Source organism: Daphnia pulex, chromosome 2 (genome assembly GCF_021134715.1).
Source record: "Daphnia pulex isolate KAP4 chromosome 2, ASM2113471v1".
Lineage (NCBI taxonomy): Eukaryota > Metazoa > Arthropoda > Branchiopoda > Diplostraca > Daphniidae > Daphnia > Daphnia pulex.
In genome coordinates this window covers 3649318-3675505 of record NC_060018.1, presented here as the reverse complement: position 1 = coordinate 3675505, position 26188 = coordinate 3649318, and the positions used below count along the sequence as shown (strand labels likewise).

General features: G+C 39.2%; 10 protein-coding genes and 1 long non-coding RNA gene across 19 annotated transcripts in view; 5 read left to right on the top strand and 6 right to left on the bottom strand.

Annotated features, from left to right (window-relative positions):
- Positions 1-12: 12 nt before the first annotated feature.
- LOC124188463 (cleavage stimulation factor subunit 2-like) lies at positions 13-2000 on the top strand. Of its 2 annotated transcripts, none has more exons than XM_046581109.1 (7): positions 13-389; positions 455-533; positions 591-771; positions 836-1163; positions 1291-1456; positions 1527-1749; positions 1806-2000. In XM_046581109.1, the coding sequence occupies exons 1-7, from the start codon at positions 338-340 to the stop codon at positions 1920-1922; spliced, it is 1146 nt and encodes a 381-aa protein (XP_046437065.1). In that variant the 5' UTR covers positions 13-337; the 3' UTR covers positions 1923-2000. The 2 variants fall into 2 exon arrangements, with proteins under 2 accessions (XP_046437065.1, XP_046437064.1); XM_046581108.1 differs by having other exon boundaries at positions 836-1229.
- Positions 1981-5426, bottom strand: LOC124188462 (WD and tetratricopeptide repeats protein 1-like). 2 transcript variants are annotated; one of them, XR_006872362.1, is made up of 13 exons: positions 5138-5399; positions 4805-5018; positions 4711-4739; positions 4430-4638; positions 4274-4364; positions 4091-4201; positions 3905-4016; positions 3549-3847; positions 3415-3485; positions 2920-3342; positions 2659-2851; positions 2110-2581; positions 1981-2006 (listed from the first exon to the last, which is right to left on the bottom strand). XR_006872362.1 is itself a non-coding variant. In XM_046581106.1 (12 exons), the coding sequence occupies exons 1-12, from the start codon at positions 5201-5203 to the stop codon at positions 2348-2350; spliced, it is 2052 nt and encodes a 683-aa protein (XP_046437062.1). In that variant the 5' UTR covers positions 5204-5426; the 3' UTR covers positions 1981-2347. The 2 variants fall into 2 exon arrangements, 1 of the variants encoding a protein (XP_046437062.1); XM_046581106.1 differs by having other exon boundaries at positions 1981-2581; positions 5138-5426.
- Positions 5427-5980: 554 nt separating this feature from the next.
- On the bottom strand, positions 5981-9616 carry LOC124188454 (neurogenic differentiation factor 1-like). Of its 4 annotated transcripts, none has more exons than XM_046581093.1 (4): positions 6852-9616; positions 6675-6789; positions 6390-6619; positions 5981-6320 (listed from the first exon to the last, which is right to left on the bottom strand). In XM_046581093.1, exons 1-4 carry the CDS (start codon positions 7150-7152, stop codon positions 6205-6207), a joined length of 762 nt encoding a protein of 253 aa, XP_046437049.1. In that variant the 5' UTR covers positions 7153-9616; the 3' UTR covers positions 5981-6204. The 4 variants fall into 4 exon arrangements, with proteins under 4 accessions (XP_046437049.1, XP_046437051.1, XP_046437050.1 ...); XM_046581095.1 differs by having other exon boundaries at positions 6390-6601; XM_046581094.1 differs by having other exon boundaries at positions 6675-6780.
- A 121-nt stretch (positions 9617-9737) lies between these two features.
- On the bottom strand, positions 9738-13244 carry LOC124188450. Of its 2 annotated transcripts, none has more exons than XM_046581087.1 (8): positions 13161-13244; positions 11849-12080; positions 11550-11770; positions 11374-11491; positions 11193-11296; positions 10302-11130; positions 10160-10235; positions 9738-10092 (listed from the first exon to the last, which is right to left on the bottom strand). In XM_046581087.1, exons 2-8 carry the CDS (start codon positions 11872-11874, stop codon positions 9871-9873), a joined length of 1596 nt encoding a protein of 531 aa, XP_046437043.1. In that variant the 5' UTR covers positions 11875-12080; positions 13161-13244; the 3' UTR covers positions 9738-9870. The 2 variants fall into 2 exon arrangements, with proteins under 2 accessions (XP_046437043.1, XP_046437044.1); XM_046581088.1 differs by having other exon boundaries at positions 10160-10232.
- Positions 13245-13690: 446 nt separating this feature from the next.
- LOC124188453 (iodotyrosine deiodinase 1-like) lies at positions 13691-14874 on the top strand. Its single transcript, XM_046581092.1, has 4 exons — positions 13691-14091; positions 14153-14278; positions 14341-14531; positions 14590-14874. The coding sequence occupies exons 1-4, from the start codon at positions 13692-13694 to the stop codon at positions 14773-14775; spliced, it is 903 nt and encodes a 300-aa protein (XP_046437048.1). The 5' UTR covers position 13691; the 3' UTR covers positions 14776-14874.
- On the bottom strand, positions 14788-16612 carry LOC124188456 (protein phosphatase 1 regulatory subunit 14C-like). Its single transcript, XM_046581100.1, has 6 exons — positions 16536-16612; positions 16181-16397; positions 16034-16117; positions 15848-15934; positions 15741-15782; positions 14788-15403 (listed from the first exon to the last, which is right to left on the bottom strand). The coding sequence occupies exons 2-6, from the start codon at positions 16388-16390 to the stop codon at positions 15362-15364; spliced, it is 465 nt and encodes a 154-aa protein (XP_046437056.1). The 5' UTR covers positions 16391-16397; positions 16536-16612; the 3' UTR covers positions 14788-15361.
- LOC124188448 lies at positions 16598-20150 on the top strand. 2 transcript variants are annotated; one of them, XM_046581085.1, is made up of 10 exons: positions 16598-17894; positions 17956-18095; positions 18196-18296; positions 18385-18519; positions 18595-18831; positions 18934-19045; positions 19114-19301; positions 19375-19500; positions 19561-19800; positions 19874-20150. In XM_046581085.1, the coding sequence occupies exons 1-10, from the start codon at positions 17481-17483 to the stop codon at positions 20002-20004; spliced, it is 1824 nt and encodes a 607-aa protein (XP_046437041.1). In that variant the 5' UTR covers positions 16598-17480; the 3' UTR covers positions 20005-20150. The 2 variants fall into 2 exon arrangements, with proteins under 2 accessions (XP_046437041.1, XP_046437040.1); XM_046581084.1 differs by having other exon boundaries at positions 16828-17894; positions 19363-19500.
- Positions 20151-20300: 150 nt separating this feature from the next.
- On the bottom strand, positions 20301-21367 carry LOC124188455 (uncharacterized protein C1orf50 homolog). 2 transcript variants are annotated; one of them, XM_046581098.1, is made up of 4 exons: positions 21164-21367; positions 20843-21095; positions 20695-20779; positions 20301-20628 (listed from the first exon to the last, which is right to left on the bottom strand). In XM_046581098.1, exons 1-4 carry the CDS (start codon positions 21186-21188, stop codon positions 20428-20430), a joined length of 564 nt encoding a protein of 187 aa, XP_046437054.1. In that variant the 5' UTR covers positions 21189-21367; the 3' UTR covers positions 20301-20427. The 2 variants fall into 2 exon arrangements, with proteins under 2 accessions (XP_046437054.1, XP_046437055.1); XM_046581099.1 differs by having other exon boundaries at positions 20843-21092.
- A 62-nt stretch (positions 21368-21429) lies between these two features.
- On the top strand, positions 21430-22413 carry LOC124188459. Its single transcript, XM_046581105.1, has 4 exons — positions 21430-21636; positions 21703-21785; positions 21858-22035; positions 22104-22413. Exons 1-4 carry the CDS (start codon positions 21603-21605, stop codon positions 22157-22159), a joined length of 351 nt encoding a protein of 116 aa, XP_046437061.1. The 5' UTR covers positions 21430-21602; the 3' UTR covers positions 22160-22413.
- Positions 22184-26140, bottom strand: LOC124188446. The gene is made up of 15 exons (XM_046581080.1): positions 25717-26140; positions 25193-25649; positions 24995-25129; positions 24782-24927; positions 24493-24730; positions 24314-24433; positions 24048-24248; positions 23797-23983; positions 23576-23736; positions 23362-23498; positions 23105-23287; positions 22735-23045; positions 22547-22670; positions 22409-22485; positions 22184-22349 (listed from the first exon to the last, which is right to left on the bottom strand). The coding sequence occupies exons 1-15, from the start codon at positions 25999-26001 to the stop codon at positions 22235-22237; spliced, it is 2877 nt and encodes a 958-aa protein (XP_046437036.1). The 5' UTR covers positions 26002-26140; the 3' UTR covers positions 22184-22234.
- Positions 26015-26188, top strand: part of LOC124188461 — a 458-nt gene continuing 284 nt past the window's right edge. Inside the window, exon 1 of the long non-coding RNA XR_006872361.1 lies at positions 26015-26174. This is a non-coding gene — a long non-coding RNA (uncharacterized LOC124188461). The remainder of the gene's footprint in view (positions 26175-26188) is intronic.

Here is a 26188-nt window from a genome sequence, read left to right as displayed (position 1 = left end):
TGAAAAAGGTCTATAAGAATGTCCGCTCTAGCTCGTTGACACACTTAATTGAAATTGAAATAAACCAACAATAAAAGGCAAATAACTTTGTTACTCACGTAATATAATATTCTCCCCTTCAAATTTGTATAAAGTCTTCACCAAAAAGCCACCACCTCAGCATCACAACAGACGAAATCCCAAGGTGATGATGCTTGAGTTGTCTGCTGTTTGACAGAAGTTTGCTTCCGATATTCGATTCGGAAACGCAGCGTCTCATCCAGTTCTGCCTTAATTACGTTAAATACGTTAACATTGATCATCATATTTTGAATTAAACCAACTTAACTATTTATTAATGGCTACCGATCCCCAAGTTGTAATTGACAAATCTTTGCGATCCGTCTTTGGTAACAGCCAATCTTAGATCACTGTGTCTGCTGTGTGATGCATTTTCTATTTTTTTTATTTTTAGTGGGAAACATTCCTTATGATGTCACGGAAGAGAAACTCAAAGATATTTTCAGTGAAGCTGGGCCAGTAGTTTCATTCAAGTAATTTTACATCTGATAAATGTAATTTGTATCCTTCCTAAACTTCTTAATATAAAGGATTGTTTATGATCGTGAAACTGGAAAGCCCAAAGGATATGGATTCTGTGAGTATCGTGATCAGGAGACAGCTCTTTGTGCAATGAGAAACCTTAATGGCTATGAAATAGCTGGAAGGACATTGAGAGTTGATAATGCTTGCACAGAAAAATCGCGGCTTGAAATGCAAAGTCTAATGCAGGTTTGAAATTAAGTTGTACATTATTCTTTAAAAATAATTTAAAGATTAGCATACTCAAACTTAGGAAAAAACAACAGAGAGCCCCTATGGTGATGCTGTTGACCCAACTCAAGCACCTGAAATGATTTCAAAGGCTGTGTCATCTCTTCCACCTGAGCAGATGTTTGAGCTGATGCAACAGATGAAACAGTGCATGCAAAATAACCCCAATGAAGCCCGCCAGATGCTTTTGCAGAACCCGCAACTTGCCTATGCCCTACTCCAAGCCTTGGTCGTCATACGCGTAGTTGACCCCAGCACTGCACTTAGCATGCTGCAGAAGGGTCCGGGCCAGACCGACGTGGGAATGGGAGGACAGCACTTTGCCAAAACATCCAACTTTCCAATGCCAAGTAACGAACCTTGGGTTTCAACCTCGGGTCCCAAACAGGGACTCCTTGGAGATCGCCCTTTTACTGGTATTTTGTAACCAGTGACCTAGCGTCACTGCAAGAGGCATGCACTGACATTAGTTTTTAGGTCAAGATTTGGATTTACGTCATGCTGATCCTCGAATGGTACGAGGCGACCACGATTTGCGAGTACCACCGGCCGCTCCCATGGCTGTAGGAGGAATAGGACTGCCACCAACGATGCAGCAACAGCCGCCCGCAAGGCCTGCACAGACTATGCCTGAGATGGATTCGTAAGTTTACGAGCTGCAATTTTAGTGAGGAACTTCATACTGATTTAACAGCATTTCATTTTTACATTAGGAGGCGTGACCCGCGTTCCAGTGGTCCAACCGGTCCACGCGACCCACGAGCAGGGATGAGCAGGCCGGGTCCCGGTGTACCTCCTATTCCAGCATCTCAGCCAAACGTTCCTCCACCTGTTTTACCTAGCGGGGGAGGTGGACTTAATGTGCCAGTTGCTGCTGCTCCTACAGCAGGAGCTATTGGACGTGCACTGGGGCCAGGAACTTCAGATCAAGAAAAAGTATGTTCAAGACAAAAAAGCTCGTTTGCGATAATAATTTTGATGGTTTCTTTTAGGCTGCTCTGATTATGCAAGTCCTTCAACTGTCTGATGAGCAAATCGCTCTACTTCCACCAGAGCAGCGCCAGAGCATTATGGTTCTTAAGGAGCAAATTGCTAGAAGCAATCGTTAACAGTTCCAATATGATTTGTGTTGACACAGAATCGAAGGATTTAATAAATTGCAACAAATTTTCGGTTGCAAAATGGAATCGTCTCTTTGTCATCAAATGTGTGTAGTACAGATGCAATTGTGAAGCCAAAAAAAAAGAGAAAACAAATAACTAAAAAGGAAGAAAGTAGGAAGACTAGAAAACTAACCTGTTGTACAATTGGCATTTAACTGCTGCTTCGTTATGGTGACTGATGCTCCAATAATTGTGAGAATCAAGCTATCTCAATGACTATTCGATAAGTAACAAACAGGTTAGGTATAATCATCAAGGCGAGATAAAGTTTAACATGGATTTCTTAGAATTCATCGAATTGGGGAGCCAGCGCAAAAAAAAACTTAACAATCGAATGATAAAGAAAAAATATATAGATATATTCCCTTATTTTAACTCTGTCGACATTGGATGGCTGCGCGAGGATCTTCGTCCTGATCATCGTCTGGAGATGAGGCTGGACGACGAGGGCGAACTGTAATATCCGGCATGGCATCCTCAGCCGTCGCACCCATGTTCATAAGAAACATTTCGAAAGGGTCGGCATTCATGCGTCGTTGATTGGCCATCGCTGCTGATTCCGCGTCAAGTACCACACTCCCCAAACGATCTGAGACGACTCTTTCCTTACGGTTTAGAATGAAATTATATTAAATACTGTTGACTAATAAATAATTCAAAAATAAAATTTTTTAATCTGAACCTGTGGTAGCGGAGACCATATGCGAACCACCGAATCGATCCCCGATGAGGCCAACATACATGTGAAAGGATGAGGCTGAAGACAATTAACGATCGATTCATCACCACGCAGCACTCGTTCAACGATTCCAGTGTTACGATCCCAAATAAAAAAACATCCGTCGTCCGATCCAGCTAGAATATACTGCCCGTCGCTAATAGACATCAAACATTTGGTTAAATATTATTTTTCCAATTTTGTAGAGAACTAAACAAAACTCACTTTCCAAAAAAATTGGCTTCTTTAATGTCAGTGGTAGTATTGCAATGACCGCAATAACGGCTGGAGTAGTCCCAGTATTGTGCCCTCCAATTTTTTTCGTTTTCTGTTAAACTCGGAGAATTGACCCCATCTTCCAATAAGTCAGATTCATCATCCAACTCTCCTCTCCGAGCAGTTTCCTTCTCGGAACGTTGTTCTTCAAGCTCAAGCTTTTTCTGGACTTCGACATGAAGAGTATTGAATGTGGAACTATTGGCTTGTTGAGGAAATCTTTCCCTGAGCAATTTGAATGCCTGGTCGGCCAAAACCACTTGGCCAAGATCTAATAGACAGCGTGCTAACCGGTGAAAGGGTTTGATTTGGTTAGGGTCGATCTTCAATGCACTAATGCAATCCTTGAGAGCAGCATACGTGTCTCCGTCCCTAATTATTCAGAACAATCGATCAAAACACATTCACGGCGCCACAAAACTAAAAAAAAAATTCTTTCGTTACCAATTACGTTTCATGCAAGCTGTTGCGCGATTACTGTACAAGACTGGCGAATTTGGTGCTTTGATGAGAGCCTGTAAAATCAGAAGAAAAAACATTAACATTAATTGGCCACAATTTAATGATGCTACGCATACTTTGCTGTACAATCCAATGGCTGTAGTGTACTGCCGTTGCTGGAAGGCCGCGTTGGCCTGAATTTTTATTTGTTCTATGTCTGGGGGTAACGTGAAACCTTTAATTCCATTTAAAGGTTCTTTACCCAAAAGAGGCACTTGAGTAATTGGGGGATTTGGTGTTAGGCAATCATACAAATAAATCTGTTCGCCTCCTAAATTCGCCAAAAGATAGCGACCTGACGGATCGAATGTAACATACGTCGACGCTAACGAGCGAAAACGGCGACGGTAATCATCCAACTTCTGAGGCAGATGACCTTAAATATAGATATGCTTTTTTAATGACAAACTTTAAGGTAACTTTTTTTTCATACCCGGAGCGAAATATTGAGCACATCCAAGCGGAATAGCTGAACGACTTTCTTCACTTTGTGAATTAGTTGCCAATGAGTATTGCCTACCTCGGTTGGGCCTTTCTGCGGAAAACTATAATCAATTTGCAGCGCAGAAACATAATGTTACATTAAGAAAGCTAAATCGTTGAAAATGTTTCTATTTACCGGAACAGATGTGATTTTAATCATTCGTCTGTCATACAGGCGGATGAAAGGATCATTAGCTCCAACGACAAGTTGTTCGGTCCGAATGGGATTAATTGCAATCGATTTTACCTGAAGAATATTTTAAATAAAATATTAATAGACCAGGGAATAAATAATGGTTAACCCATGCGCGTAGCCTACTTCAGCCTGTTTTCCCATATGGCTTAATAAATTAATAAGAATGTTGGACGGACCATTCGTACATGTGTGAGGTGTCCTCAAGTCAAATTGCCTAAAGAAAAATCGCGTTGTATTAATATTTTATCATGGAAAGTGTTAACGAACAATTGTTCTCACATCACTGTCCCATCTTCAGCCCCACTCCAAAGTAGGTAAGGGATATCAGGAGCTGTCGCCAAACGCTTGACACGACCAACATGACAATTACACTGCAGACTAGTCTGAGGAGTGGAATTCATAGATTGTGCATGGTCCACCCAATGGATTTTGACTCGTCCATCTCCAGCTGCACTAGCTACTAGGCCATCCATTGATTGTGGCATGAACTATTCATGTTAGAAAAAAGGGTTACATTTTCTGGAAAAAATTATTCAGCAAATAAATTTTTCTCAACATACTTTCACAGAAAAAATATTGCCTTGATGACCTGTAGATACAATAAGTATCAAAATTTAACAAACATACATTTATCTTATATATACCACAAAATACCTGTATCTATATTAGCAATTTTTTTCTTTAAAAATGGATTCCAGAGTATGATGTGAAGGTCATCTGAACCAGATGCTAAAATTGAACCATCACTGTTCCATTCCAGACAGTTAACACAGCCTCCATGACCAGTAAGTTCGTAATCTAGACCAAGTCGGTCAATCAGACTTTTCATGGATGACAACTTAGATTGGTGTACCAGCCGTAATGAGTCCTGCATAACACAAGATTATTTACAGTGGTTCTTGAAATAAAATGGTAATTTTGAATCTACAGCATTTCACAGACTTGCATCACAATAGTTTACAAATATTTAGGTACTGGCAATCTTACGTTTATCTCTTTGGATCTCAAATAACGCATCACCAAAGGATCACTCAACCACTTGTGTTCCTCCATTTTCAAACTTCAATGTGAGTAAAAGTTCTCAAACCGAAAACATGACGTGACAACGAGAAGTTGCTACTTCTTACAAACTACGATTTTTAACCTTAAAATCTTATTAACGACAAGTAGTCGTCTAGACATAGACAGTGGACGTGTGGTCTTCTGAAGAATCAAGACTTGTTATTGTATGGTCAGGTGTGTCACAAAAACTACGCGGATTGTAGATCTAATTTACGCGGAGATTCTTGAAAAACGTTTGATTTCTTTTCTGCACGTAAGCCACTGTTTCGAGTTGCATAAAAATTAAAAATTGATAAATACACACTACAATACAGGCATGAATTACGCAATTTCACGAACTGAAAAAATAGCAAATCAATTATTTTTACCGAAAAAAGTATATAATCTTATTATCATGTAACGCCGTAGATTCCGTGAAAAAAAATTAGAATTCCAATGTTTTATTCTGAATATAAAACTCGAATGTTCGCGATTTTAATTTTGCACGATCTTAACTTAGGAAGGGAGAAATTGACAAATTTACGGTTACCAGAAGTAACAGCTTTCGCCTTCATGGATGCGCAATTGCGCACGCACCACAGAGAATTCACGAACTGGCCAAAACCAGTGTCACATAATAAGCCAAAAACATAAGTAGCTATTAGTCTATTAAAAAGTGAAAGCAATGAAAAATCTAATGAATAAATAATAATTTCTATCGTTCATTCATTTGAACAAATTTCAATTATATGTCTAAACGATTTATTCCAGAAGAATAAAATAAGAGGCTTTTACTCTTTAAATTCGTTTATCCATTAAAAGAGTTTACACATCGAGTATTACAAGGTAACAAACAAATATGGCATATTGGATTATGTGTTTATGATACATGAAAGGTCAACGATGCGACACGAATGCCGCAATAGGAGAACTTGCTATGTTCACACATGACTAGATATGGGTATGAAACACATTGATATATTAATTAAAGGAAATAGAGGTTAAAAAAAAAACTAGTATGGATTATCTTGAGCGACGGAGACCGTTGCAAGAGCAGCCAAAGCGATGCGGCGACCAGGGCGAACACCAAGATTTTCCCACTTGATCCAACTGAGTCTGGCAGTTAAATCTATTTTGGAAAAAAAAAAAACCCGATGAATACGAGACTCGGATAATTCCTAATTCAGAGAAAACTTACCACTGGTATTCCACTCAGCTCCGCGTTCGGGTTTGATTTCTCCTCTCATACACTTTTCGACAAAAGTGAGTGGATCTTGATCAGACTTGATGACATCTTTGAGAAGGGCGATGTAAGCTATAGCCAGTCGAAGAGTGTCGATCTTGGACAGCCGTTTTTCATAAGGAAACGTAGGTACGTGTATACGGAGCTCGTCGAAGGCAGAGTTGATGCTGTCACAGCGAAAAAACCTTCAATTCGACAATGATTTCCATCGTACGGAATCCGGACCAAAAAAGAAATTACCTGAGCATACGCTTCCGTTCACGGATGTTGGCTGCAAAGCGTTGAACTCGATAAGGACTATTGGCGTAGTATCCTTCTTCATTGCCGGAATCTCCACCTTCATCACCTTGGTATCCTTAAATTGCATAACAAATCATTCACACTATTTTTAAAAAAATGGAATGATGGAAAAAGTACCGTAGTAATATTGTTCCGATCCTTCCATTCCGACAGCGGCGACTGATGTGGCATCCTGATGTTGTTCGGCTGTTGACGAAGATGCAGTGACAGGATTCATGGCTCCGTAATGGTAGAAAGAAGAGGACGGTCCTGCTATCGGATCAAAATTGACTGGATGATCCAACAAACGGTAGTCGTGATGCTGCTGCTGGTGTTGTTGAAACGATGATGTCGACGAAGCAGACTGAACTGGTGTTAAGGAAGCCTCTGCAAATAAGTGGACTTGATCGTCAGCTGCTCTTGAAGAGGTGCTGGCCATGGCTGCTGCTTTTCTTTAGAACTTTGATTCCTTGATTCAATCGTTGCTGTGTGATGGATCAGCCACTCGTCTCGGCAATTGAACTAGTATATATGTTGGTAGTTTCTTCTATTTTTTGTGTGATTCTGAACAGGCGGGAATGAGTGATCAGAAGCAGAGAGGTGCTACAAAACAACTTAGGTCCGGGAAAGTAAAGCTCGACTGACAGAAGAATATGTCGCTCAGTTCTAGTGCTCAGATCATCTGGCTGCTGCTGGATCTGATGGAAGTAGCACGCATTATATAAGGGGATTTCAGCCCTCGTCTTCAGCAGCTGGACCAATCACAAGAGTTTTCGATCTCAATGCATTTCTCCCTTTTTTTTCCCTTTTCGCTCTTCCCTGCCCTCGTCTGCATTTGACACGTTTCTTATTGCCACCGTTCTCTCGATTCACGAACGGCGGTCCACAAATAAGAAAGGGAAGAGGGAGGGGGCGCTTCACGTCGGGAACATGTGACCCATTCGTTCCATCAGATCTCTTCCACCAATCCCCTTGCAGTTTTGCGAGTCGGTCTCTTTCTCACAGGACACAAAGTAAACTCCGCCCTCTATGTTTATAGTAGGCTAGTCCTTCAGCCTCTTTCCTAAAACCATTATGAATTTGCTATACGTTAATCTAAACTTTGTATTCTTACATTTCCTATTAAGCTAAAAAAAAAATCGTTTAAAGTTCGTTTTACGGGATTTTTTTATTATTTTAATTTAAAAGTTGACTATGTGATTGGGAAGAGTTGGAGAGGCAAAATTTAAATTAATTTCGTCAAAACGAATGAAATTTATGAATTTTGGCGAGTGGAAAATCTAAAAACGATGTAAATCAGTTCACCTTAATCCACATACGTGTAGGAAGACCATAATCCTTAAAAGATGAAAATCCCGCACATCAGGTTGGCAATCTCCTCGGCCTCAAACACTTACCACGTTAAAAAATAAAATAAAAACAGGTCTAGAATGAGAATTTAGACCAAATATCAGAGAACCTTGATGGAAGATTAAAGAAGAGCAAAATCTGCCGAAGTTTGAACCCATCCGAAACCGAAGGTTAACATTTCGTAATCGATATACCGTGAAAAAAGAGCCTATCCTACTTTAAAGAATTCAGTAATTGTTTTCTACGTAATCAGGTTGATTTTCCATAAAAATGATATAAGGGATCCTTGGGTGAATCGCAGTTATCAAATATACTGGTGGCATCAGGAAAAAAATATGTTTTCGTCATGCTAAACTTGGGGATTTTAAAAGTTAATCGTGATGTTTTTCAGCTGATTCGTTTGTTTGACAGTGGGAAAATTGCGGGTTACATGACGACCCGTGAGCGCGTGTGAAGGGGCGGTAGTTCCTAGCTGCGCTCGAGCAAAAGGCGACGCCCACTTCTACTTACAAAAGAGATAGTGTGTATCCTCGCTGTTTATACACACATTCGCACGGAAAAAGTTATTCACTGGGACGATAGAAGAAAAATAGTAGAAGGGGACGTCTATCAATTCAGATGTTTTTACGGTCCATTCGACACGGTGTCATCATCTCGTACGAGTGGAACCAAATCACCTTCGAATCCCACAGTCGTCAACATATGAAAGTCGTGATGGCTTCCAAAACAATAAAGAAGTAAGTGTAGATAAACATTGATTGACATCAACTATAAGATAAACAATAATCCGAAGGAAATCAATTGAACAATCAGTTAGCACAATTTGTTCTACTTTAACGTTTGGCAAGAGTTCCCATGATCAAGATCCCATAAGCACGATGCTCACTTGCATATCGAATACAAAAGAGCGATTGGCGATAACAAGTACCAAACATAATTGATAAAGTTTAACTACTGTTTTCCCAGATCATCACACTATTTCCTGTTATGGGTGACAACGCAAGCGGAACTAATTTGACGACCGATGCCGACAATTTGGATACAGTTCGAAAGATGGGAACCGCGAAACCAGTATTTACAAACAACTACACCACCGTGAAATCTCAATTGGGTGTGTGTGTAGGGGTCTAGTGTACATTCACGGACAAAAAATCCCCACTCCTCGTTCGTGAAGCTGTCAATAGCAAGCGGTCGGAACGCCCATTTCCCAACCCTTAACGCTCATCGTGGTCGCGTGCCGCTGGTGAACGAGTCGCGTGCCTCAGAGGACTCGACGACAAATCGTTTCCCCCCTATCTCCCACCCTTCCTCTCTTTTCCAGCGAAGTCTTTTGTATTCAACTACGAAGGGGGGTCCTCCCTACTGGATAGGCCAACCTCCCTTGTTATTTTTTGTTAACTACTAAGCGCCCATCCAGTCCTCTCTATCGCGGCAGGGATTTTTAAATCTCACCCAGTTAGCGACAAATATTGACATCGCCAAAGGATTTAGTTGCGATACAAACAGATTAATTATTCATGTCAACTTTTTTTTGGAAAAATAATCAAATAATCCGATTGCACTGAGCGAATTATTCACGCAATAGTAAGATTATTTTCCAATAAAAAATTGTAACTATTTTAGTATTTTTAATCTCTAATTTATCCTTTAACTTATCGACTTTTACCACTGGTATTGGTAGAATGAACAGAAAAATATATTTCTAATAAATGATCATGAATGTTATCAGTTAAGGCACTAGGGAAAGAAAAAAAAATAGTCTCCTACTTGAGAACTGGAAATAAAGAAGGATCACAAGATTTGATGATCATTTTAAGAAGTCTTCCTCTTCGTCGTCATCGTTTGTCGCAGAAGCGTCGAGCGGATAAAGATGTCCGTTGCGCGGAGGCTTACCTATCCCGCAATCCCAGAAGTTTGGCGGGGTGTTCAGATAATACGTATAACGGTTTCTATGAACAGCGCAAAAGTTCATTGAAACGGGCATTTTGCGAACGTCAACCTTTTTGGCTTCCACAGCTCCAAGAAATAACTTTGATTTCAAATAAAAATAAACCATATTAACATGTGAAAGGGTGTTATAATGGCACCAAACATACTTGATAGCAATCCTTGCAAGTCCACTCTTCAGGTCCTTTTCCTCTGCGCCTTTTCTTTGGTTCCTGATTATCCCTACTATGTAATAAAAAAAGGTCACGATGAATCACGAGTATGTTTGGGTAAAAAGGCTAAATTTCTTACGGTGGACTGATCCTGACTGTTTTGGTTGGCATTCGAATTTTAGCGCCATTAGCGGAGGCCGTATCGTTAGGCAACCTAGTCAACGTTAACTTTGTCTGTTTGAGCAATTTGTTTCCTTTGCTGATTGGTGTCTGTTTCTCCGCTAAAGAGCGATGGCCAGGTTTCTTCAGCATCTCCTGAGGATTACTGTTTTCGGAATGTCTCGTTTTAGACACTGACGGACGAAGAGCTTCAGTCTTTAAAGGTAAGCACAATTCTTGAGCAGTTGGTTTGCCTTGATTGAGCGCTGCAGACGGACGAGACGGAAAGCCGAAATCCGTCAGAATAGGCGGGCTATAAATGGATTGGTCCAAAAGAGATGCAGAATCTTCTTGGGATTGCTTCTGAGGCGTAACTGTTTTGTTTTTGATAGGGGAAAAGCACTTCGTAGAAAGTTTAGTGGGAGATTTTCTACTCTTTATAATGGGGCTTGGGGCAACGTGTTGGGACTTAAAGAACTTTTGAGTATTGCTCTTTATTTGAGGATAATCGAATGGTACTGTCTCAGGAATGCAGAGAACAATATCTTCTCCAGGGCCACCAAAATGCTGTGTTTCCATATCACTTCCTTCAGGAGATGACGGAGCAAGAATGCTTGTATCATCATCATCCATTTCAATAGGAAATGAACTGTTTGAAAGTTGTTTCTGCAGTTCTAGTCTTTCTTCTGGTGAACTAACCTTATTACAATCTTGAGAATTGTTACTTTCAATTACTGATTGAGAGACTATATCCCGAACCCGTCCCAAGACTTTGTTATCTCCATCCAAAGAAGAATTTATAATGAATGCTGAAGCAAAAACAACATTATTACCATCAAGTGATTAATTATTCATTCTGAGAAAAACTTACCACATTTCTTGAATTGCTTTTCCATTTTCATATATTTTTGTTCAAACTCAAAGCGGTCCTCCTCATAAGTGATGCACTTTTTGCACTTCGAATTTTCTTTTGGTCTATTAACATAAAATATTTTAAGTAAGTTATAAAAAAAACATATATCTTAATAAATAATTAATTAATTGACTAATACTTTGTCTTCAAGGCATCCAATTCTTTGGTCAATTTTAAGCATTGTTTCTTTTCTTTCTTCACCTCTTCTGTTAAACCTTGATTTTCTACTTTCGTTTCATTGTTTTGTTTCAGAAGATCTAGAATTTATCAGTAAATATATGACAAGACACAAATATATGGTGAATATTGTCTTACCATTGAATGCAGAGCAAGCAAGTTTTATGAATGCAGTGAAAACATATTCTTCTTTATTCTGATAATCCTGCAGACAAATCCCTTTAATACTGGGATCAGCAGATAAATACCCAACAATAAGATCCATTTCTTGTCTCAACTCAAACCGATTCAGCAATATCCAATGAGTTTTCAAACAAGAAAACGATGGCGATGTGATGTGAGCGGGAAAATATGATGAACTGAAAAATGAAGTTATTGTGGCACGAAAACAAACGAGAATGTTTGGATACTATTATATTCTCATGGTGGTTACTTACTGGTAGAATTTTTCAACATAAAGCATATAAAGTAACTGCTAGCACGTTTCGAGTTAAAGAAAAATTTATGAGTTACGACACGAGACTTGAGAAATAACTAAAAGGGTGAAGGCCTGAAGGGAAAGGGTCCGAAATTTGAAGTTTTGATTTCGGAAGTTTTTGAAGGTTCAATTTTTGAAGCTAATCAGCAACCTCAAGATTGGGCGCACAAATCCCGAAAATAAAAACGTGACTGAAAGCAGAAAAGTTAATAGTAATCATTAATTGTTTTACATGTTCAGAGTAAGTAAATTATTCGTCACCGATTTTAGCATCTTAAAATCATTATCTATCTATTTTCTAAAATTCATAGATATTTTAGTATTTTTCAAAGATCAAGTTTCTCCATCTAGCGGAGAGTATTTTACGCATTCATTTATTCATTTATTTCCATTTTAATTTACTTTAATTTGGAAAATTGGGAGTATAAAAAATAAAATAAATTACGAAACGTTAAGCGCATGTAAAACGTGAAAATAAGATATATAATTTTTTTAATTTACAACACCGCGTGGCCAGTGCACCTAATGTTAAAAAAAAAAAGGATTTAATACAATACCTGTTTAACAATTTCGGATAACTGATTCTTAACAAATAAAACGAAACAAGTTACTTTAGATAAGTATCTATCTGGTCTCTGATCTGGTTCTTCTAGTTTATCATTTACGAAAAATAATTGACGTAAAATATTTCAAAATAAGTGCAGCGCCAGCGTCCGTGAGTACCGGGCCATATACCGGTACCGTGCTGGTTTCTCCATTGTCAGCTTTATTCAGCTGAATCATCACTTGTCGGAGGCTACGCCAGACGAATAAATGCATGATAAAGACGAAAACACAAAATAAAGTCTGGAACTTGTTTGTTGTCTAACATGTACATCTCTGCTAACAGGAAACATTAAATCCGGTTTTTGATTGTTATCATCTTATAAAATTTCTTTATTCTTTTCTTAGATAAAAGTATTTAATTTACTTCTTTTATTCACTCAAATTGTCACAAAGCTATTATTATAAGTAGGACTACTATTATTAAGGAAAGAACATATATAATAGATAAAAACTTTCAGCATGCATTAAGCACGAAACTTTTAGTTGTACAGAAATATGGAAATTCAGCACAACTCTCTTTGTCTGGAGGAATCAATTTTCCTCATTGAAACGACAAGCTCTTTAAAATGTAAAAATCTGGAAAAGCTGTGAATGAGTTAATGAGGTTTTCAAATGCTTCGGCGAGTGCTCATGCAAAGTAGTGTCAAAAGAACAAAGTAGAAAACCTGATATACGATCCAGTGCTGTCCAAAAAAAAAACCTGTATGGTGCTCTTTTCCCACCATCGACGCATAACGCTTTAACCTTGGACGAAGGGTCGATGACCGCGGCCTTCTTGAGATGCCAAGAAAAAAAAAAAGGCACACACAGTTTATGTTAAAATACCCAAGTCCAAAAGGGTAAAACAATAACAGAGATCCCAGACAGACCATCGCTTGTTAACTGCGTCTCAACCTGTTCCCTTCTTTTCCAAAACCATCAGTTTCTGGGTTTAGCTTGGCGTTGCATATAGCTATCTTTCTGCTGTGTTTAACTGATCACCAAGGTCAAGCGAGTCTTCCGAGCGTGTGGTGTGCGCGCACGAATCAACTCCCGACGCAACACCCAGCAGGGAAGCACTGGTAGCAGTGTACTAATATTTTTTTTTCCCCTTTTTCACGGTGTTAAAGCTCAAAAAGTGGTTGCTTCCTGCTTGCACATCTTAAGCCAATAAACGTTGAGGAAACACAAGTCAACATAACCGACGCAGAATTATCATGGAAAATTATGTACCGTTTCTTGTAAGCCACTGGCGTACAGTCGGATTGATTAGTGTCAGCATAGCGGCTGGGGTTGCGTTGGGACAACTTAATCAAACACACGAACGGGCAGCAAACAAAAGTCAACGAGTGCACACGAACAGTTCTATCAAGGCAAAACAAGTGAAACGTGAGTCAGCAATTGAGCAAATAAACGAAATCGAAGACGATGACGAACAATCTCTTGAGGATCAAGATGTTCTACCAATCTTATTCCAATATGAGAAACCGAGTGAAGCTGATTCGATCAGGAGGTCAGAAGAATTTTACCTTCGAATGAATCAACGTCGTTCTGTACGAGAAATTAGCTCAGATCCGGTAGCCTTGGAAGTAATTGAGAATATCATCAAGACTGGTGGTAAATTACCTTTTTCTTCATTTAAAGGTGAAGCGTTTAGACTTTTGTTTCTAATTCAAAGGGACCTCGCCAAGCGGAGCGCACACGGAACCATGGACATTTGTTGTTGTGAGTAACCTCGAGATGAAACAACAAATTAGGCAAATAATTGAAGCAGAGGAAGAGATAAATTACAAACAGCGGATGGGTGTGCTTAAATTACAGTTACGGTTATATCAAAGATGTCAAGATTAAATTACAAACATACAGGCGACGTCTGGGTCCAGGATTTGCAGCCGGTTGGAACGACCTGGGTGAAAGAGTACCTGACCGAGGCTCCTTGGCTCATCTTAATTTTCAAACAGGTTCACGGTTTCAAACGAAACGGACAAAAGAAGATCCATTACTACAACGAAATTAGCGTTTCCATTGCAACTGGCTTCTTGTTGGCAGCTATACAAGTATTTGATGAATTCTGTGCAAAAAAAAAGACTTTAGTAAAACAGTTTTCAATTACAGGAAGCTGGATTGGTAACAGTGACTACTACACCACTCAACTGTGGTCCGAGTATACGTGTGCTACTCGGTCGTCCAGTAAACGAAAAGTTGCTGTTGTTGCTACCCGTTGGATACCCAAAAGTTGGAGCTACAGTGCCCGATTTCAAGCGAAAACCACTTCACGACATCATGGTTCATTACCAGTGAGTTAAAACCCTGTTAAGATCGGCAATTATGTATTCCCTCTCGACAAACAATCATCATTTTGAGAAATACACAGGCTCATTGAAGAGCTCGCTGCCCAGATGATCGAGGACTCATTAGAAACAAGTAGCATATTACGGTCAACCTGGTCAGCTCAAGTTGTTTAAGCTGCTACCCGTACAGAAATCTCAATGAGCTACGGGGACTTAAGAAGTACATGTTTGATGCATCTCATAAGAAGTTAAAAACAAGAAAGATGGATTTTAAAAAATGACATCCGACGGAAGGGAAAGGGGAGATCTCGTATCGATATAGGGATTTTCCACAGGATGTGCGCATTCAAATTGCTTGGGATTCATTTTTTTTTTCGATTACTTGGGAGTGTCACTTTTTTTTACATATAAAAGTTATTGTATTACGAGCTTGCATGGTGTGTGTCTAAGTGGAGAAACGATGGATGGATATTTCGAATAATTATCCATTTGCATAATAGAATAGGTCTATGAGAATGACTCATTGTCATTTCGTTGGTCGTTGCTATTTTTTGTTTTATCATCACCACAGGGGGCGTTTTTCCCCTTCCTCGTCGTCACAAAACTTTAGTCCGGTTCAGCAACTCGCTTACAAATGTCTAAAATAAATAAAACAATAGAAAGATAAGTTGGGGAAGCATTGGAAAGGATTCGCTTATCGTTTTCAATCCCCTGTACAATCAATAAATGAAAGAAATGTGGAATGCAGTTCAACTATCGCGATAAAGTTGATACACATGATAATAAAACGGCCTAATAAGATAAGGATCCCAACGCCGTAGACGTAATAATCTACAACAGGGGAAAGTCTTAAACGTAAATATGAACTTTCGATATCGGGACATAAACATGTTTTACGTTACAGGTGTCGTAGAAATGCAACTTGAAAACGAGATATGCAATAGGAAACCTGATTGGATAATGGAAAATACTTACATCAACAGCTTCAGGTGTACTTTTGGCGTTCGACAACAATTTCTGTTTAAAGGAAGCAAGAGTTAGCGCCAAACCACTTAAATGTGTATGCCTTAACGATAACAAACCTGTAAGTACGAGCGGCGTTCGTCGTCATCTTCCATATCAAGTAAATCGTCTAAATCAAGATCGACATCATGACTCTCAGAATCATCCTACAGAGAAAATTTGCCACATTAACATAAATTATAGAAACTATTAGGCTTAAAATCATGTCAGACTGTTTCAGGATATTTATCATTTAAAATTCTTACAGTGCAACCATGCAATTCATTTAGTTGTTCATAGATCCACATTTCCACAGCCAGTCTTTTCCTTATTAGTGCCATCTGATGTGCCTAGAGAGGAAAAAGAATAATAGATAAATTTTCATAATGAGAAAAACAGTTGCCATGTAGTACCCCATATTTGGCAGTGAGGAATCGCTCCCTCTTCTCTTTGACTTCTCCTTTTTCTTCAGAGAATCCGACATGAAGACTGGCTCTGTTCGGACTATTTTTATCTGAGTTGTTTGGTGAGCTTTGTGATGCTGCAGCAATAACACGAGTGCTCAAAGGATTATCCATGCGAGGTACAGGGGAATAACCGTTGGATGATAACCCATGCTCCATTACCACACTGAAATGTGAAAATGAACAAACCAGAAAATTGTACAATTGATCAGTTGAACGATAACGGTAAACAAGTTGCATAAAAAATATTATTTTCAAGGCCAGCAACTACTCGGAATACAGCACACAAGAAGCACTTAAGTACCGGCCATATACTGTCAGATACGAAAAGAATACAAGTTTTTCTATCGAGAGTACGATAGAAGGGCTGAAATCCAATACCTCGGCTGGTTGTAACAAGAGAAGCAGTCAGAACTCAGAAGCACGCTTGCTTTCTTCACAATCTAAATTCGTCGGCTCTAAAAATGTTAATGCACTGTGTGTCAGAAAACGAACGACCGTGTTAGGCAGACGAGGAGCTAGTGACTGCTGTTTTCCACAGAATGAGAAGTTTAAGGTGGGAAGACGCTAGGAGGCGCTGATGACGCTTTTGTATAAAAACCGCTGACATGTGAACGTGTTGCTAGCTTGATAGGAATATTTGAGTTTAAGTCCCGACATCACAAAAAGAAAGTCTATGGATCCAGTGAATATAAGAAATGTTATTTATTTACCGTCATATATGGGGAGATTGGTGACACACCAGCTTATTGTTGCACAATGGGGTTTGTGGTTTCTGACATGTCAGTTTTTAAATTGTATAGTATATTTACAGGTGAAAAGGTGAGACGCTATTATAACGCTTCCATAATTCAAGATATTACATTTCTACTAACTATTGACGGTGACTGCATAACCTCAGAGGAAAGAGAAAAAACCCTGTATAATAACATGCATTCGAAAGGAAGTCGCGGTGCGGCTGCGTCGCGTCCAATTTTTGAGTCGGTGGGAAATGCGCATGCACAGCCGCAGATATACTCGTCGGTAATAGTTTGGACTTTGGACAGGAAAGAGTAGTATGCAGTCAGAGGGTTGCTACCGTGCCCTGTTTCGGCAAAAAGTGCTCGGCTGAGAACCGATCACCGAAACCAGACACAGCACACAGTGATATTTTGTTCCCCTCCTTGTGATCTTATTGGTTTTGTTATAGGTCGTTGACTAACGGTAAACTTTACGTAAACACAGCAGTTTTTCATTGACCAATGTGAAAATGGCTCCGATCATTCTCGGCCTTACCCTCATGTTGTTTTTGGGTTGCTCCGTACAAAGTGGTAAAACAGAAGCTGCCGTTGATGTGATCCATTCGCTCGCCCATCAAATCGCCCCCGTCAATGCTGTGCATTGGCCTGCCATTTTGGGTGACGATCGATCGCACCGAACGGGAAACATTGACGGCCGCTTGGAGCGCTCTCTTTTCGGCAGCAGTAGCACTAGCACTACTAGCACTGGGGGTTGCCTCGAACAGAGCGAAATCAGCGAAAATACCATCATCCGCACTAAAGATTCGAGGGCTCTTGGGGCTAAATTCCTGAATGAAACTAGTCTTGGAGCTGACGCTCGAGATCGATGTTTGAATCTATGCTGTTCTTTTCATGGCTGTAATGTGGCCGTCTACGAAGAAAAGGTTCAACCCGGCTAAAGTTTCCTAGATATCCCTGAATTAAAATATTCTTTTTTGAAAATAGGACGGAGGGAATTGTTATCTGTTCGACTGTGGACCGGCTGAGGATTTCCGATGCAAGTTCACTTCCCACAGTCATTATACGAGCGGTGTGATTCGTCGGCGTGAGAACGCTCACGAAGAAGAGCTGACTCAACTAAAAAAGTAACACACTGGGCCGGTTTTTCGTTACTGTTTGAATTATTCTGACGTCAACTAAAAATTAAGTCAATAACTAATCGGCTTGTCAAACACACACATACAGGGTCGTGGTCACTGAAGTCACTACGACAGCACAGCCCGTTGCTACCGTACCTATTACTAATCCTCCTACTACTACTACGCCACCGTCTACAGCCAAACCAGGTAAAATTGGAGGTTATTCAAAATCATTAAAAGAAAAGACATGGTAGACTTGCGTTGAATTGAAATCGACCGTCTTTTATCAATGCAGTGAGAACGTGCAGTCGATATCAGTTCGAATGTCACACAACCAGGGAATGCATCGCCATCTACAATGCCTGTGATGGCATTGCTCAATGCTCCGACGGAAGTGACGAAGCTCCCGAACTTGGTTGTCCAGCTACGAGTACGTCTTATAGCGGTTCTTTGATCATGATGCACACTGATGGTAAAACTTTGGGAATTTTAAACTTTTCAATAGCCACGGAGACTCCAACTACTAGGACATTAGCGACGACGCAGCCAGTCATCAATGCCAAAAATTCTCCGGTCGATATCCAACAGAATTCGGTTATTGCCCAACATCCGCCTTTAGATTGGAGAGGGAGTCGAGGACGCGATCGATACAGCGAACGGGATCAAGTTGCATCGGTTGAATTGCCGCCAAATCCGGACGTAAATCATTGGAGGACAGGGCAGGAAAATACGAGGAACTATGGTCCGTAGTACATATCAATAAAAATCTGGGCCCTTCAGACATTTTTCTTTGTTACTCTGCTGCTGAAACCGTATTTTCTTATTCTTTATTTATCCCACACAGAGCGAGCACACCCTCCTTACCAAACGGGTATCAGTGGCGAAGCTATCCCGTATTCAGTTGAACCGGATCGATCCGCCAATTCTTACTACAATCCCGACATTCGCCACTATGGGTACAAACACAGTCTCTAGTGCTCTCTTAACTGCACGACCTTTCACTACATAATATTGAACGTGATAGATCAACATGGACTGAACGCCAAGATCGACCAATAAGCAACGTGAATGACTACCGGGCCGTTGACAATACTTACTACTACGAAAAGGATGCCCGACCATCCTATGATGCTAGCAGTAACGTCTATCCCAGTCGCAAGCACGATTGGGAAAGAAATAATGCAGTCATAGTCAATAGCAGTCCACCTCAACGTAAGATTAAGATATTTTAAAAATAAAATTAAACCATATTTATTTTAAGTGTACGTAAAAGATTCCTTCTTAGCTGTACCAGTCGAGAGTCGCCCTATCCAACCGATAGCTCCGATTGTAGTGGATAACTCCCGTCCAGTGGTAGTTGAATCTACTGACCAGCTTGTGCAAAAGGTTCCTGCCATACCAGAACAGAAAAGTGAAAGTCTATTATTATTAGATTAGAAATCAAACTGAATTTTAAGCTTTTTTCTTATAGTTGTTAAAACACCAGAACTTACGACGGTCGCTCCAGTTGTTGCAGTGGAAACAACTACAATCGCTCAGCCAAAAATCACGATTCCAGCCAAGAGCAAATCGCTCTCTTTAATCACTAAACCCGAAATCGTTGCGAACCATGCTCACATCCATCACTTTAGCGTAAATCAAGCTGATTTCCAAGAGGAGAAGGCCGAAAGGTCTAGACAAACAGTTGGCGCAGCATGGGCATTAACTTTAGGTAACTGACGTCAATAATGCTATGTGTTAGATTAAACATTTACATGGAATTAATTTAAATGTCTCGGGCGCAGGTTTGTCTGTCACGGCCGTACTGGTCCTTCTCGTCGGCTGTCGTCTTCGATCACTGAAACGCCATTTACGTCGCGGGAGAGGTGGGCACACGCGTGACGCTGATTATCTAGTCAATGGCATGTATTTGTAATGATGAAGAGATGAACGACGTGTAGAAAAAGATCTCGTGTTTCGTACGATGTAACACCCTCCCAATCCACATTAGACTTAAAAATTTTCGTTGCTGTCTTGCAAATAATAATTGAGGACTTTCAATACACTACGTATGTTAAATTAGAATTTCAGTTAACATGACATGAAACAATGTTCTTAATAAATTCATGCACCGTGAAATACTTACATTATCACCACTAGTTGGTTCACTTTGGGATGTAACCTTGTAGCCTCTTCTCGGTACCATTAGCTGCCGTCTTGAATAAGGGGTCTTGATAATATCTTGTATTAACTTCAATTACTTCAAAAAAGTTAGTGGTATGCAATGGAAATTCAGCATATACCAAATTGAAATCAGTGTAATAACAGTGGATAAAAGTATGAATTCAGTTTTAGAGATTTAATTGAACGTTATTTGGCCTTGAGGGATTTTTCGATCCATATCGATCGCAGCTGACACACTCTTGTTGCCATCCAATATTTGATTAATCAAACGTAATTCATTATCTTTTTTCTCTACTTTAGAAGTAGGTGTCCATGACATATCAGCCTCTAGTCTGTAACCTCCTAAAAATGTGTGAGGGCAATTTGCACCCCATTCCTAACATGATGAGTGCAAAATTCTATTAGGAAAATAACTTGCATTTGTAGTTAGACTAAAACATACCTCTGGAGAAAGCATTGCAAAATATTTCTGGCCTGAAGTTCTTTGATATAGATAGTAAACTTTACCAGGAACCTTTTTGAAATTACTTTGTTTAAAATAAAAGAAAGTTAGTAGAATTGTGCAAGTAATATTGAATTTTAAATCTTACCAGGCAAAATGGTGCAAGTTTTCAGCTTCCTTTGTTTCTTCAAGGATCCTTCTGGCTTGTTCATGGAGAAATCTTACTTGATCAGCAATAACTTGAAGTTTGTTACAGACATTTGAGCGTGTAAATGCATCAGCTGTTTGAATTTGAGTGGCCAATTCTACTAAATCACTTTGCGTTTTCCTACCAGACCTCTCTGAATCAACTAACTGAACACCTAAATCGGCCGACGATGGTCGTTCGACTAAAGCAACTGCTGAATGGAATGAAAAGATTGTGTTACACACATTATAAATTATACTGAATATAAAGGAACAAAATCACCTGATGTATTTTTGAAATGTTCCATTGTTTACAACGAATTTTAAATTACGTAAAGTTAAGATAGGATGCAATCCTTTTATAGCGAAAATCCTTAGAGAGTCGAAAGAAATGATAGTGAAGACTGAAGAACGAGTTTAACTAAACTTGTGGTTGTGGCAGCGGCAGCATGAGCTGTTATGTAACCACCTGACAAAAACGTAAACAGCCACACTAAGCAGACGAAAAGTTTTCTTTACTAGCTTTAGAAAGAGGACACTACGTGGCTATTCAGACATCGCGATCATTAACGAAGAATCGTTCGTTTGAATTGCACGTTGGGTCTCAAGTCTCAACACCGGTGACCAGAGTCTCACTCTCAACCAAAAAATAATACTTTAATGTTAGAATTTTAACATTTGTGACTTTGTGTTACTGACTGGATCTGAAACTCTGATCTATTATGGCTACCAACAAGCTAATCGCTGGAAAGGAAGGTAATAACAAAAATGTTTATTGTAGTTCTTTTCCTGATTGAAATTTTGAACAGCCTTTTTTTTAAGTTGATTTGAAGATTTTAGAACTTGAGTTAAAAGCTATTGAAGAGTTAATCTCAAAAGTTAACAGCCAAGTTAACAGATTACAGGTGTGTTACTTTATTTCGAAATGCTCATAGATATCTTTCATTAAAATTTGTATATCCTCTTTATCCTGAAAGATTGAACTAATGGATATGCAACATCAAAACAGCCGGAATACTGATTCCAATAATCAGACTACACGTGATCATCCATATATTATTAATCAAGTTTCTTCTGAAATTGTTATTCCAGTTGATTCAGAAAGTCAGCAAATTAATGCAACAAATCTTAATCTGAGCGTGAAACCTGCTTTAGGTATAATATCTTTTTTTAAATCAACAGGCAACATGCATGTTCATATTTCAAACTCATTTTCTTAACAGAACTCAGCAATTACTCTGACTACGAAGAAAGTTCAGAAAATGAGGATTCAACATAGCAACTGCAAGAAAATGTACTCATGTTCTCTAATCAACCATTATTATTGAAGAAAACCAAGGAACTGTTGCTAAATTTAATTCCAGCATTCACCATTACTGCATTTGTACTCTAAGTCTTTCAGAAGTGACCGAAATTGCTTTTGTAGTTCCACAGACAAAGAACTCACATTTTTTAATATATCTAGCCACCTATGTACAAAATTATAAATAAATTCTCAATCTTGTGAGTGGAATACATCGTTTTGTACCTGTTCGCTGCCTTCGTTCCTTTAAAAATCCTGGTTTCGACAGTCACATTCCAAACATAGTTGAAAAACAAAGAAACCTAAGCATATAATGGTAAATGGTATAAAAAAATTTCGCATTGGCAAAATGAGAAGTCTTACTTCCGTCGAATTAAATTGCTGGCGATTCTCGACAATAAAAAGTCGATATTCCTCACATAAAATCCGATGTTCATCCATGTTGTTTTCTCGAAGTGAAATATATTCGGATGACAATTCGATAATCCTAAATCATATTTTTGAATTCGTTTAATTCTGGCATTTTTTTTATATTAAATATTATATTTAACCTTTTCCAGTTCAAAGCCATTCGATCAATTGGTAAAGGTTGACTGAATTTTGCTTGAATGCGGTTTGAAATCTTCAAACAATGAATAGCCACGCAGGAGAGTTTCACTTGCAGATTTTGATTGCGCTCACGTGCGACTGATGGGAGCTGATGAGACTCGACGGGTGGCAGGATTTGACGTAGAAACTTCTGACTGGCGTTGGAAGCCAAAGCTGCTAATGCTTCGAAAAAATTTGGGTCGCTTTTTATTCCATCATTTGCTTCGTATTGTCGCAGCAGTTCCCACATCCGCTTTATTTCTCCGAGTTCACACTAGATTTAAGCAAAAAATTATTTATTATTCTCTATCTACATACGTAGAAATGTCCTACTAAAATATAGAACTCGTAGAAGTGTAGTTGAATTGGTTTTAAAGTGCCCTTCTTAGGGAATTCTTCAATTACATCTCGGCAGATTCCTAGTATCTTATGGTAGTGTTGATGATCCAAGCAGTTGATACCGATAGCTACGGCCATTGTTATCGCTATAGCAATTCTGTCATTAATGTCCTGATCCTATAAGTAATAATGGTGACGGTATATTAAGAGTAATGTGCTAATATAATATTGAAACATTAACGTTATATTACCTTTTCGGAAGTCAAACTTAGCAATTTATAAGAAAGTTTGTAGAACTGATGCCGAGAGAACCCTGGCATAATGCAACCTAATTTTCGTCCTAACGACCAGGCCAGATTTCCAAACCAAAGCTCTAGTCCATTACCATCTTTCCGCAAAATAGCAAACAAAGAATCTTTTGAATAACTATGGAATATACGAATAACCTGGAATTAATATAATTACCGTGTGGTCCATCTGGTGATTCTATACTCTCTTTTAGTTCACGATAAGCGTATAAAAGTGTGGAGATCAAATTGTCGATGCACTTCGCCGTTTCCAAAGCATGGTCCCCAGCATTTTCCAAATAGCCCATGGTTGGATGAAACAATATTTTTACATGGAAACTAAAAATATGGGTCATACACAAAAGATGAATAGGTAAAGTGGTTTTAGTTGTTACGTACCGAATGACTCGAACAATTTGGCTGATTTCTCCTTTTCTGATCTCGTTGATCATGGCATCCAGGCAGGTTGAAACAACTTCATTCATTTTGTGATTCTTCAAGGCAACCATTGCGCATAATTCTAGCGTGTGCAAACCTTCCTCCCAGCTATCAGCTTCCAGATTTTCCTCTTTTTTGTAACGAACATCTATGGTAAACAGAGAAACTAAAATCAACCATTTTTCTTTAGTTTGTCACCGCCACGTAACAACCTAGCTCTAGACAGGTTTCATTCGCCTTTGTGAGATCTTCATCCAGTGCAGCGACCAAGAGCCTAAAGCGAAGCAATTGTATATCAAGGTCGGCAAGCGGTATTCCACTATCAAATATCTGCTTAGCAGCGAGTAATCCCTGATCAGAATTTAGCGAGAGTGAGTAGCGGATAGCGTTGGCGACAACAGAAGAGGGACCACCTTAAATGAAATTATCAATCATTTTTAAAAACCAATTCGTTATTTGTTAAGCATATGCAACTTACCATGAATACGACTTATTTTGGCAAGAGTCTGAAACCATTTAAGAGCGAGGTAATGAGATTTCAGATTGATGGCTTGCGCTTCTGCCAGTGCAAAAATACATTTCATTGATTCCGAGTTAACTAAGAACGTATTAAAATATAAGTAATAAATATTGAAGAACGAAAAAAAAATGTATAACTGTTTCTAGATGGAGTCCACTGAGAGAGTTCTTCTAACCATAGGTAGCAACCACTTAGAAATTTGCGCTGAATGCAAAGGCGTATGGCAACTTCAGCGCAAATCCATTTAATATGTGGCATTAGGTCTTGCACGATCGTCACATCAAGAGCGGATCTACTGCCGGTATGCCAAGGGATTGCATTGAGCATGTCTACTGTCACTTGAGAATGGCCATTTCGTTCTAATTCCATGAAAACCTGAGAGAATCCATTATGTTAATGCTAAAGATAGTAGAGTATTCGTATTACCTTCAAGACGTTGGTTCTGAAATTTGGTAGGTCCTGATTAACGTGAATGCAAAGTAGTTTTAAGGCGCTCCGAACTAAATGTGGTAGCTGTGGTTTGCCTTGCATTAAGGTACGAAATCGCAGTTCTGCAATGGCCAAAGTCTCACCTGAAAAGGTTCAATAAATTCTGTTAGTACAGCAATGGATGTTAATATCTCTCAGCCTACAAATTACCAGCAAGGTCCAAAATACGAAGAATTTTGTCACGATTCTGCAACACATCCGCTTTGTAGAGACAAATAGCCATCAAATACAAGGTTTTGCTGGGAGATGTTCGAACTCGTTTGTTCCTTGATAGATTGCTAATTGCTAATTTGGAACATAAATGTCCGTTATCAATTAACCGTTGATTTGAGGATGTAATAGGAATACCATAGCGATAAGAAATTTTCAGCCAAGTGGCAGCCATTTCATATTTTTGGCGGTGGAAGCGATCGAGTCCAACATTAAAACATATTTTAGCGATGATGATAGTTTGCTGAGGGCTTAATTCCATCACATCAAAAAGTGTTACGCAACGATCAAGGGCTTCATCATCGTCTATCTTGCAACCGTGAATCCACAACAGCCGGAGTACAGGAAGTAAATAACTGTCTAAAAGGTAGGGTGCCCGAAGCTCAAATGGAATCTCGTGCCACCGCTGAATGAAACTGTGTTGGTAGAATTCGGTCTCGTTCAAACACCACTCCATTTCTGTCCAAAGCTTAGCATCGTGACAATAGATGGCAGTTTCCAGCGCCAATTTAATCACGTTACAAGTCCAATGATAGTCCCGTGGAAATTTACTCCCTTTTACCAAGATATAACGAGCTGTTTGCAACATGTTGATCTACATTAACGTGAACAAAACATATCTTGAACGACAAAGTTCATAATTTCATTGGAATGTAACTTACCTGCAGTTTTATTTTGACTTGCAGTTTGTGTTTTAAGACACCCTCTTTAGCACTTTGAATCCAGTCAGCTAGGGCAGCAAATTCCGTCTCCAGCTCCAAATTTTGAGCAACTGTTAAGCTACATCGGTAGTTCTGATCCAGAGCTTTTTCATAAAAACGTTCTGTCAAACGACCAAAGTTTACCAAAACGAAGCCTAGATCATTTGATTTCACCAATTGGTACACAGCAATCAAAGATCTCACATCTTGGTTGTCACTCCATGAAACAGCAGTAGTTGCTTTCATGTTTTTATGTAAAGTTTAAAGAAAATAAACAACTTTTATTTGTATATTACGTTTAGCCAAGCACGATCGCACGACTGCTCACGATAATGCCAATTTGCCAAATGTCTGCTAGCAGACGACGTAAGAGTCACCATCATGGCCGCCATTGATTTTTTTAAATTTCCTAGAAGCTTGTAAGTAGTAATCG

Excerpts from the sequence above, each read along its gene's own strand:
- LOC124188463 (XM_046581108.1), top strand. The coding sequence starts at position 338 with ATGGCTACCGATCCCCAAGTTGTAATTGACAAATCTTTGCGATCCGTC. Across the intron at positions 534-590 it reads GGGCCAGTAGTTTCATTCAA|GATTGTTTATGATCGTGAAA; the intron begins GTAATTTTACAT and ends CTTAATATAAAG. Across the intron at positions 1,750-1,805 it reads GAACTTCAGATCAAGAAAAA|GCTGCTCTGATTATGCAAGT; the intron begins GTATGTTCAAGA and ends GGTTTCTTTTAG.
- LOC124188462 (XM_046581106.1), bottom strand. The coding sequence starts at position 5,203 with ATGGAGGAACACAAGTGGTTGAGTGATCCTTTGGTGATGCGTTATTTG. Across the intron at positions 4,639-4,710 it reads GCAATATTTTTTCTGTGAAA|TTCATGCCACAATCAATGGA; the intron begins GTATGTTGAGAA and ends TAACATGAATAG. Across the intron at positions 3,848-3,904 it reads TGCTCAATATTTCGCTCCGG|GTCATCTGCCTCAGAAGTTG; the intron begins GTATGAAAAAAA and ends TCTATATTTAAG.
- LOC124188454 (XM_046581093.1), bottom strand. The coding sequence starts at position 7,152 with ATGGCCAGCACCTCTTCAAGAGCAGCTGACGATCAAGTCCACTTATTT. Across the intron at positions 6,790-6,851 it reads ATCGGAACAATATTACTACG|GATACCAAGGTGATGAAGGT; the intron begins GTACTTTTTCCA and ends ATGCAATTTAAG. Across the intron at positions 6,620-6,674 it reads GAACGGAAGCGTATGCTCAG|GTTTTTTCGCTGTGACAGCA; the intron begins GTAATTTCTTTT and ends GTCGAATTGAAG.
- LOC124188450 (XM_046581087.1), bottom strand. The coding sequence starts at position 11,874 with ATGCTTTATGTTGAAAAATTCTACCA. Across the intron at positions 11,771-11,848 it reads TATGTTGAAAAATTCTACCA|TTCATCATATTTTCCCGCTC; the intron begins GTAAGTAACCAC and ends TTCATTTTTCAG. Across the intron at positions 11,131-11,192 it reads AAAGCAATTCAAGAAATGTG|CATTCATTATAAATTCTTCT; the intron begins GTAAGTTTTTCT and ends TTTTTGCTTCAG.
- LOC124188453 (XM_046581092.1), top strand. The coding sequence starts at position 13,692 with ATGGAAAATTATGTACCGTTTCTTGTAAGCCACTGGCGTACAGTCGGA. Across the intron at positions 14,279-14,340 it reads AAATTACAAACAGCGGATGG|GCGACGTCTGGGTCCAGGAT; the intron begins GTGTGCTTAAAT and ends ACAAACATACAG. Across the intron at positions 14,532-14,589 it reads TCTTGTTGGCAGCTATACAA|GAAGCTGGATTGGTAACAGT; the intron begins GTATTTGATGAA and ends TTTCAATTACAG.
- LOC124188456 (XM_046581100.1), bottom strand. The coding sequence starts at position 16,390 with ATGGAGCATGGGTTATCATCCAACGGTTATTCCCCTGTACCTCGCATG. Across the intron at positions 16,118-16,180 it reads TCCTCACTGCCAAATATGGG|GCACATCAGATGGCACTAAT; the intron begins GTACTACATGGC and ends TTTCCTCTCTAG. Across the intron at positions 15,404-15,740 it reads GTACACCTGAAGCTGTTGAT|ACATTTGTAAGCGAGTTGCT; the intron begins GTAAGTATTTTC and ends TATTTATTTTAG.
- LOC124188448 (XM_046581084.1), top strand. The coding sequence starts at position 17,481 with ATGGCTCCGATCATTCTCGGCCTTACCCTCATGTTGTTTTTGGGTTGC. Across the intron at positions 18,297-18,384 it reads ACCGTCTACAGCCAAACCAG|TGAGAACGTGCAGTCGATAT; the intron begins GTAAAATTGGAG and ends TTATCAATGCAG. Across the intron at positions 18,832-18,933 it reads GGAAAATACGAGGAACTATG|AGCGAGCACACCCTCCTTAC; the intron begins GTCCGTAGTACA and ends TATCCCACACAG.
- LOC124188455 (XM_046581098.1), bottom strand. The coding sequence starts at position 21,188 with ATGGAACATTTCAAAAATACATCAG. Across the intron at positions 21,096-21,163 it reads ACATTTCAAAAATACATCAG|CAGTTGCTTTAGTCGAACGA; the intron begins GTGATTTTGTTC and ends CATTCCATTCAG. Across the intron at positions 20,780-20,842 it reads AACTTGCACCATTTTGCCTG|TAATTTCAAAAAGGTTCCTG; the intron begins GTAAGATTTAAA and ends TTTTAAACAAAG.
- LOC124188459 (XM_046581105.1), top strand. The coding sequence starts at position 21,603 with ATGGCTACCAACAAGCTAATCGCTGGAAAGGAAG. Across the intron at positions 21,637-21,702 it reads GCTAATCGCTGGAAAGGAAG|TTGATTTGAAGATTTTAGAA; the intron begins GTAATAACAAAA and ends CTTTTTTTTAAG. Across the intron at positions 22,036-22,103 it reads GAGCGTGAAACCTGCTTTAG|AACTCAGCAATTACTCTGAC; the intron begins GTATAATATCTT and ends TTTTCTTAACAG.
- LOC124188446 (XM_046581080.1), bottom strand. The coding sequence starts at position 26,001 with ATGAAAGCAACTACTGCTGTTTCATGGAGTGACAACCAAGATGTGAGA. Across the intron at positions 25,130-25,192 it reads GAAAATTTCTTATCGCTATG|CAATTAGCAATCTATCAAGG; the intron begins GTATTCCTATTA and ends GTTCCAAATTAG. Across the intron at positions 23,288-23,361 it reads TAAGTTTGACTTCCGAAAAG|GATCAGGACATTAATGACAG; the intron begins GTAATATAACGT and ends TATTACTTATAG.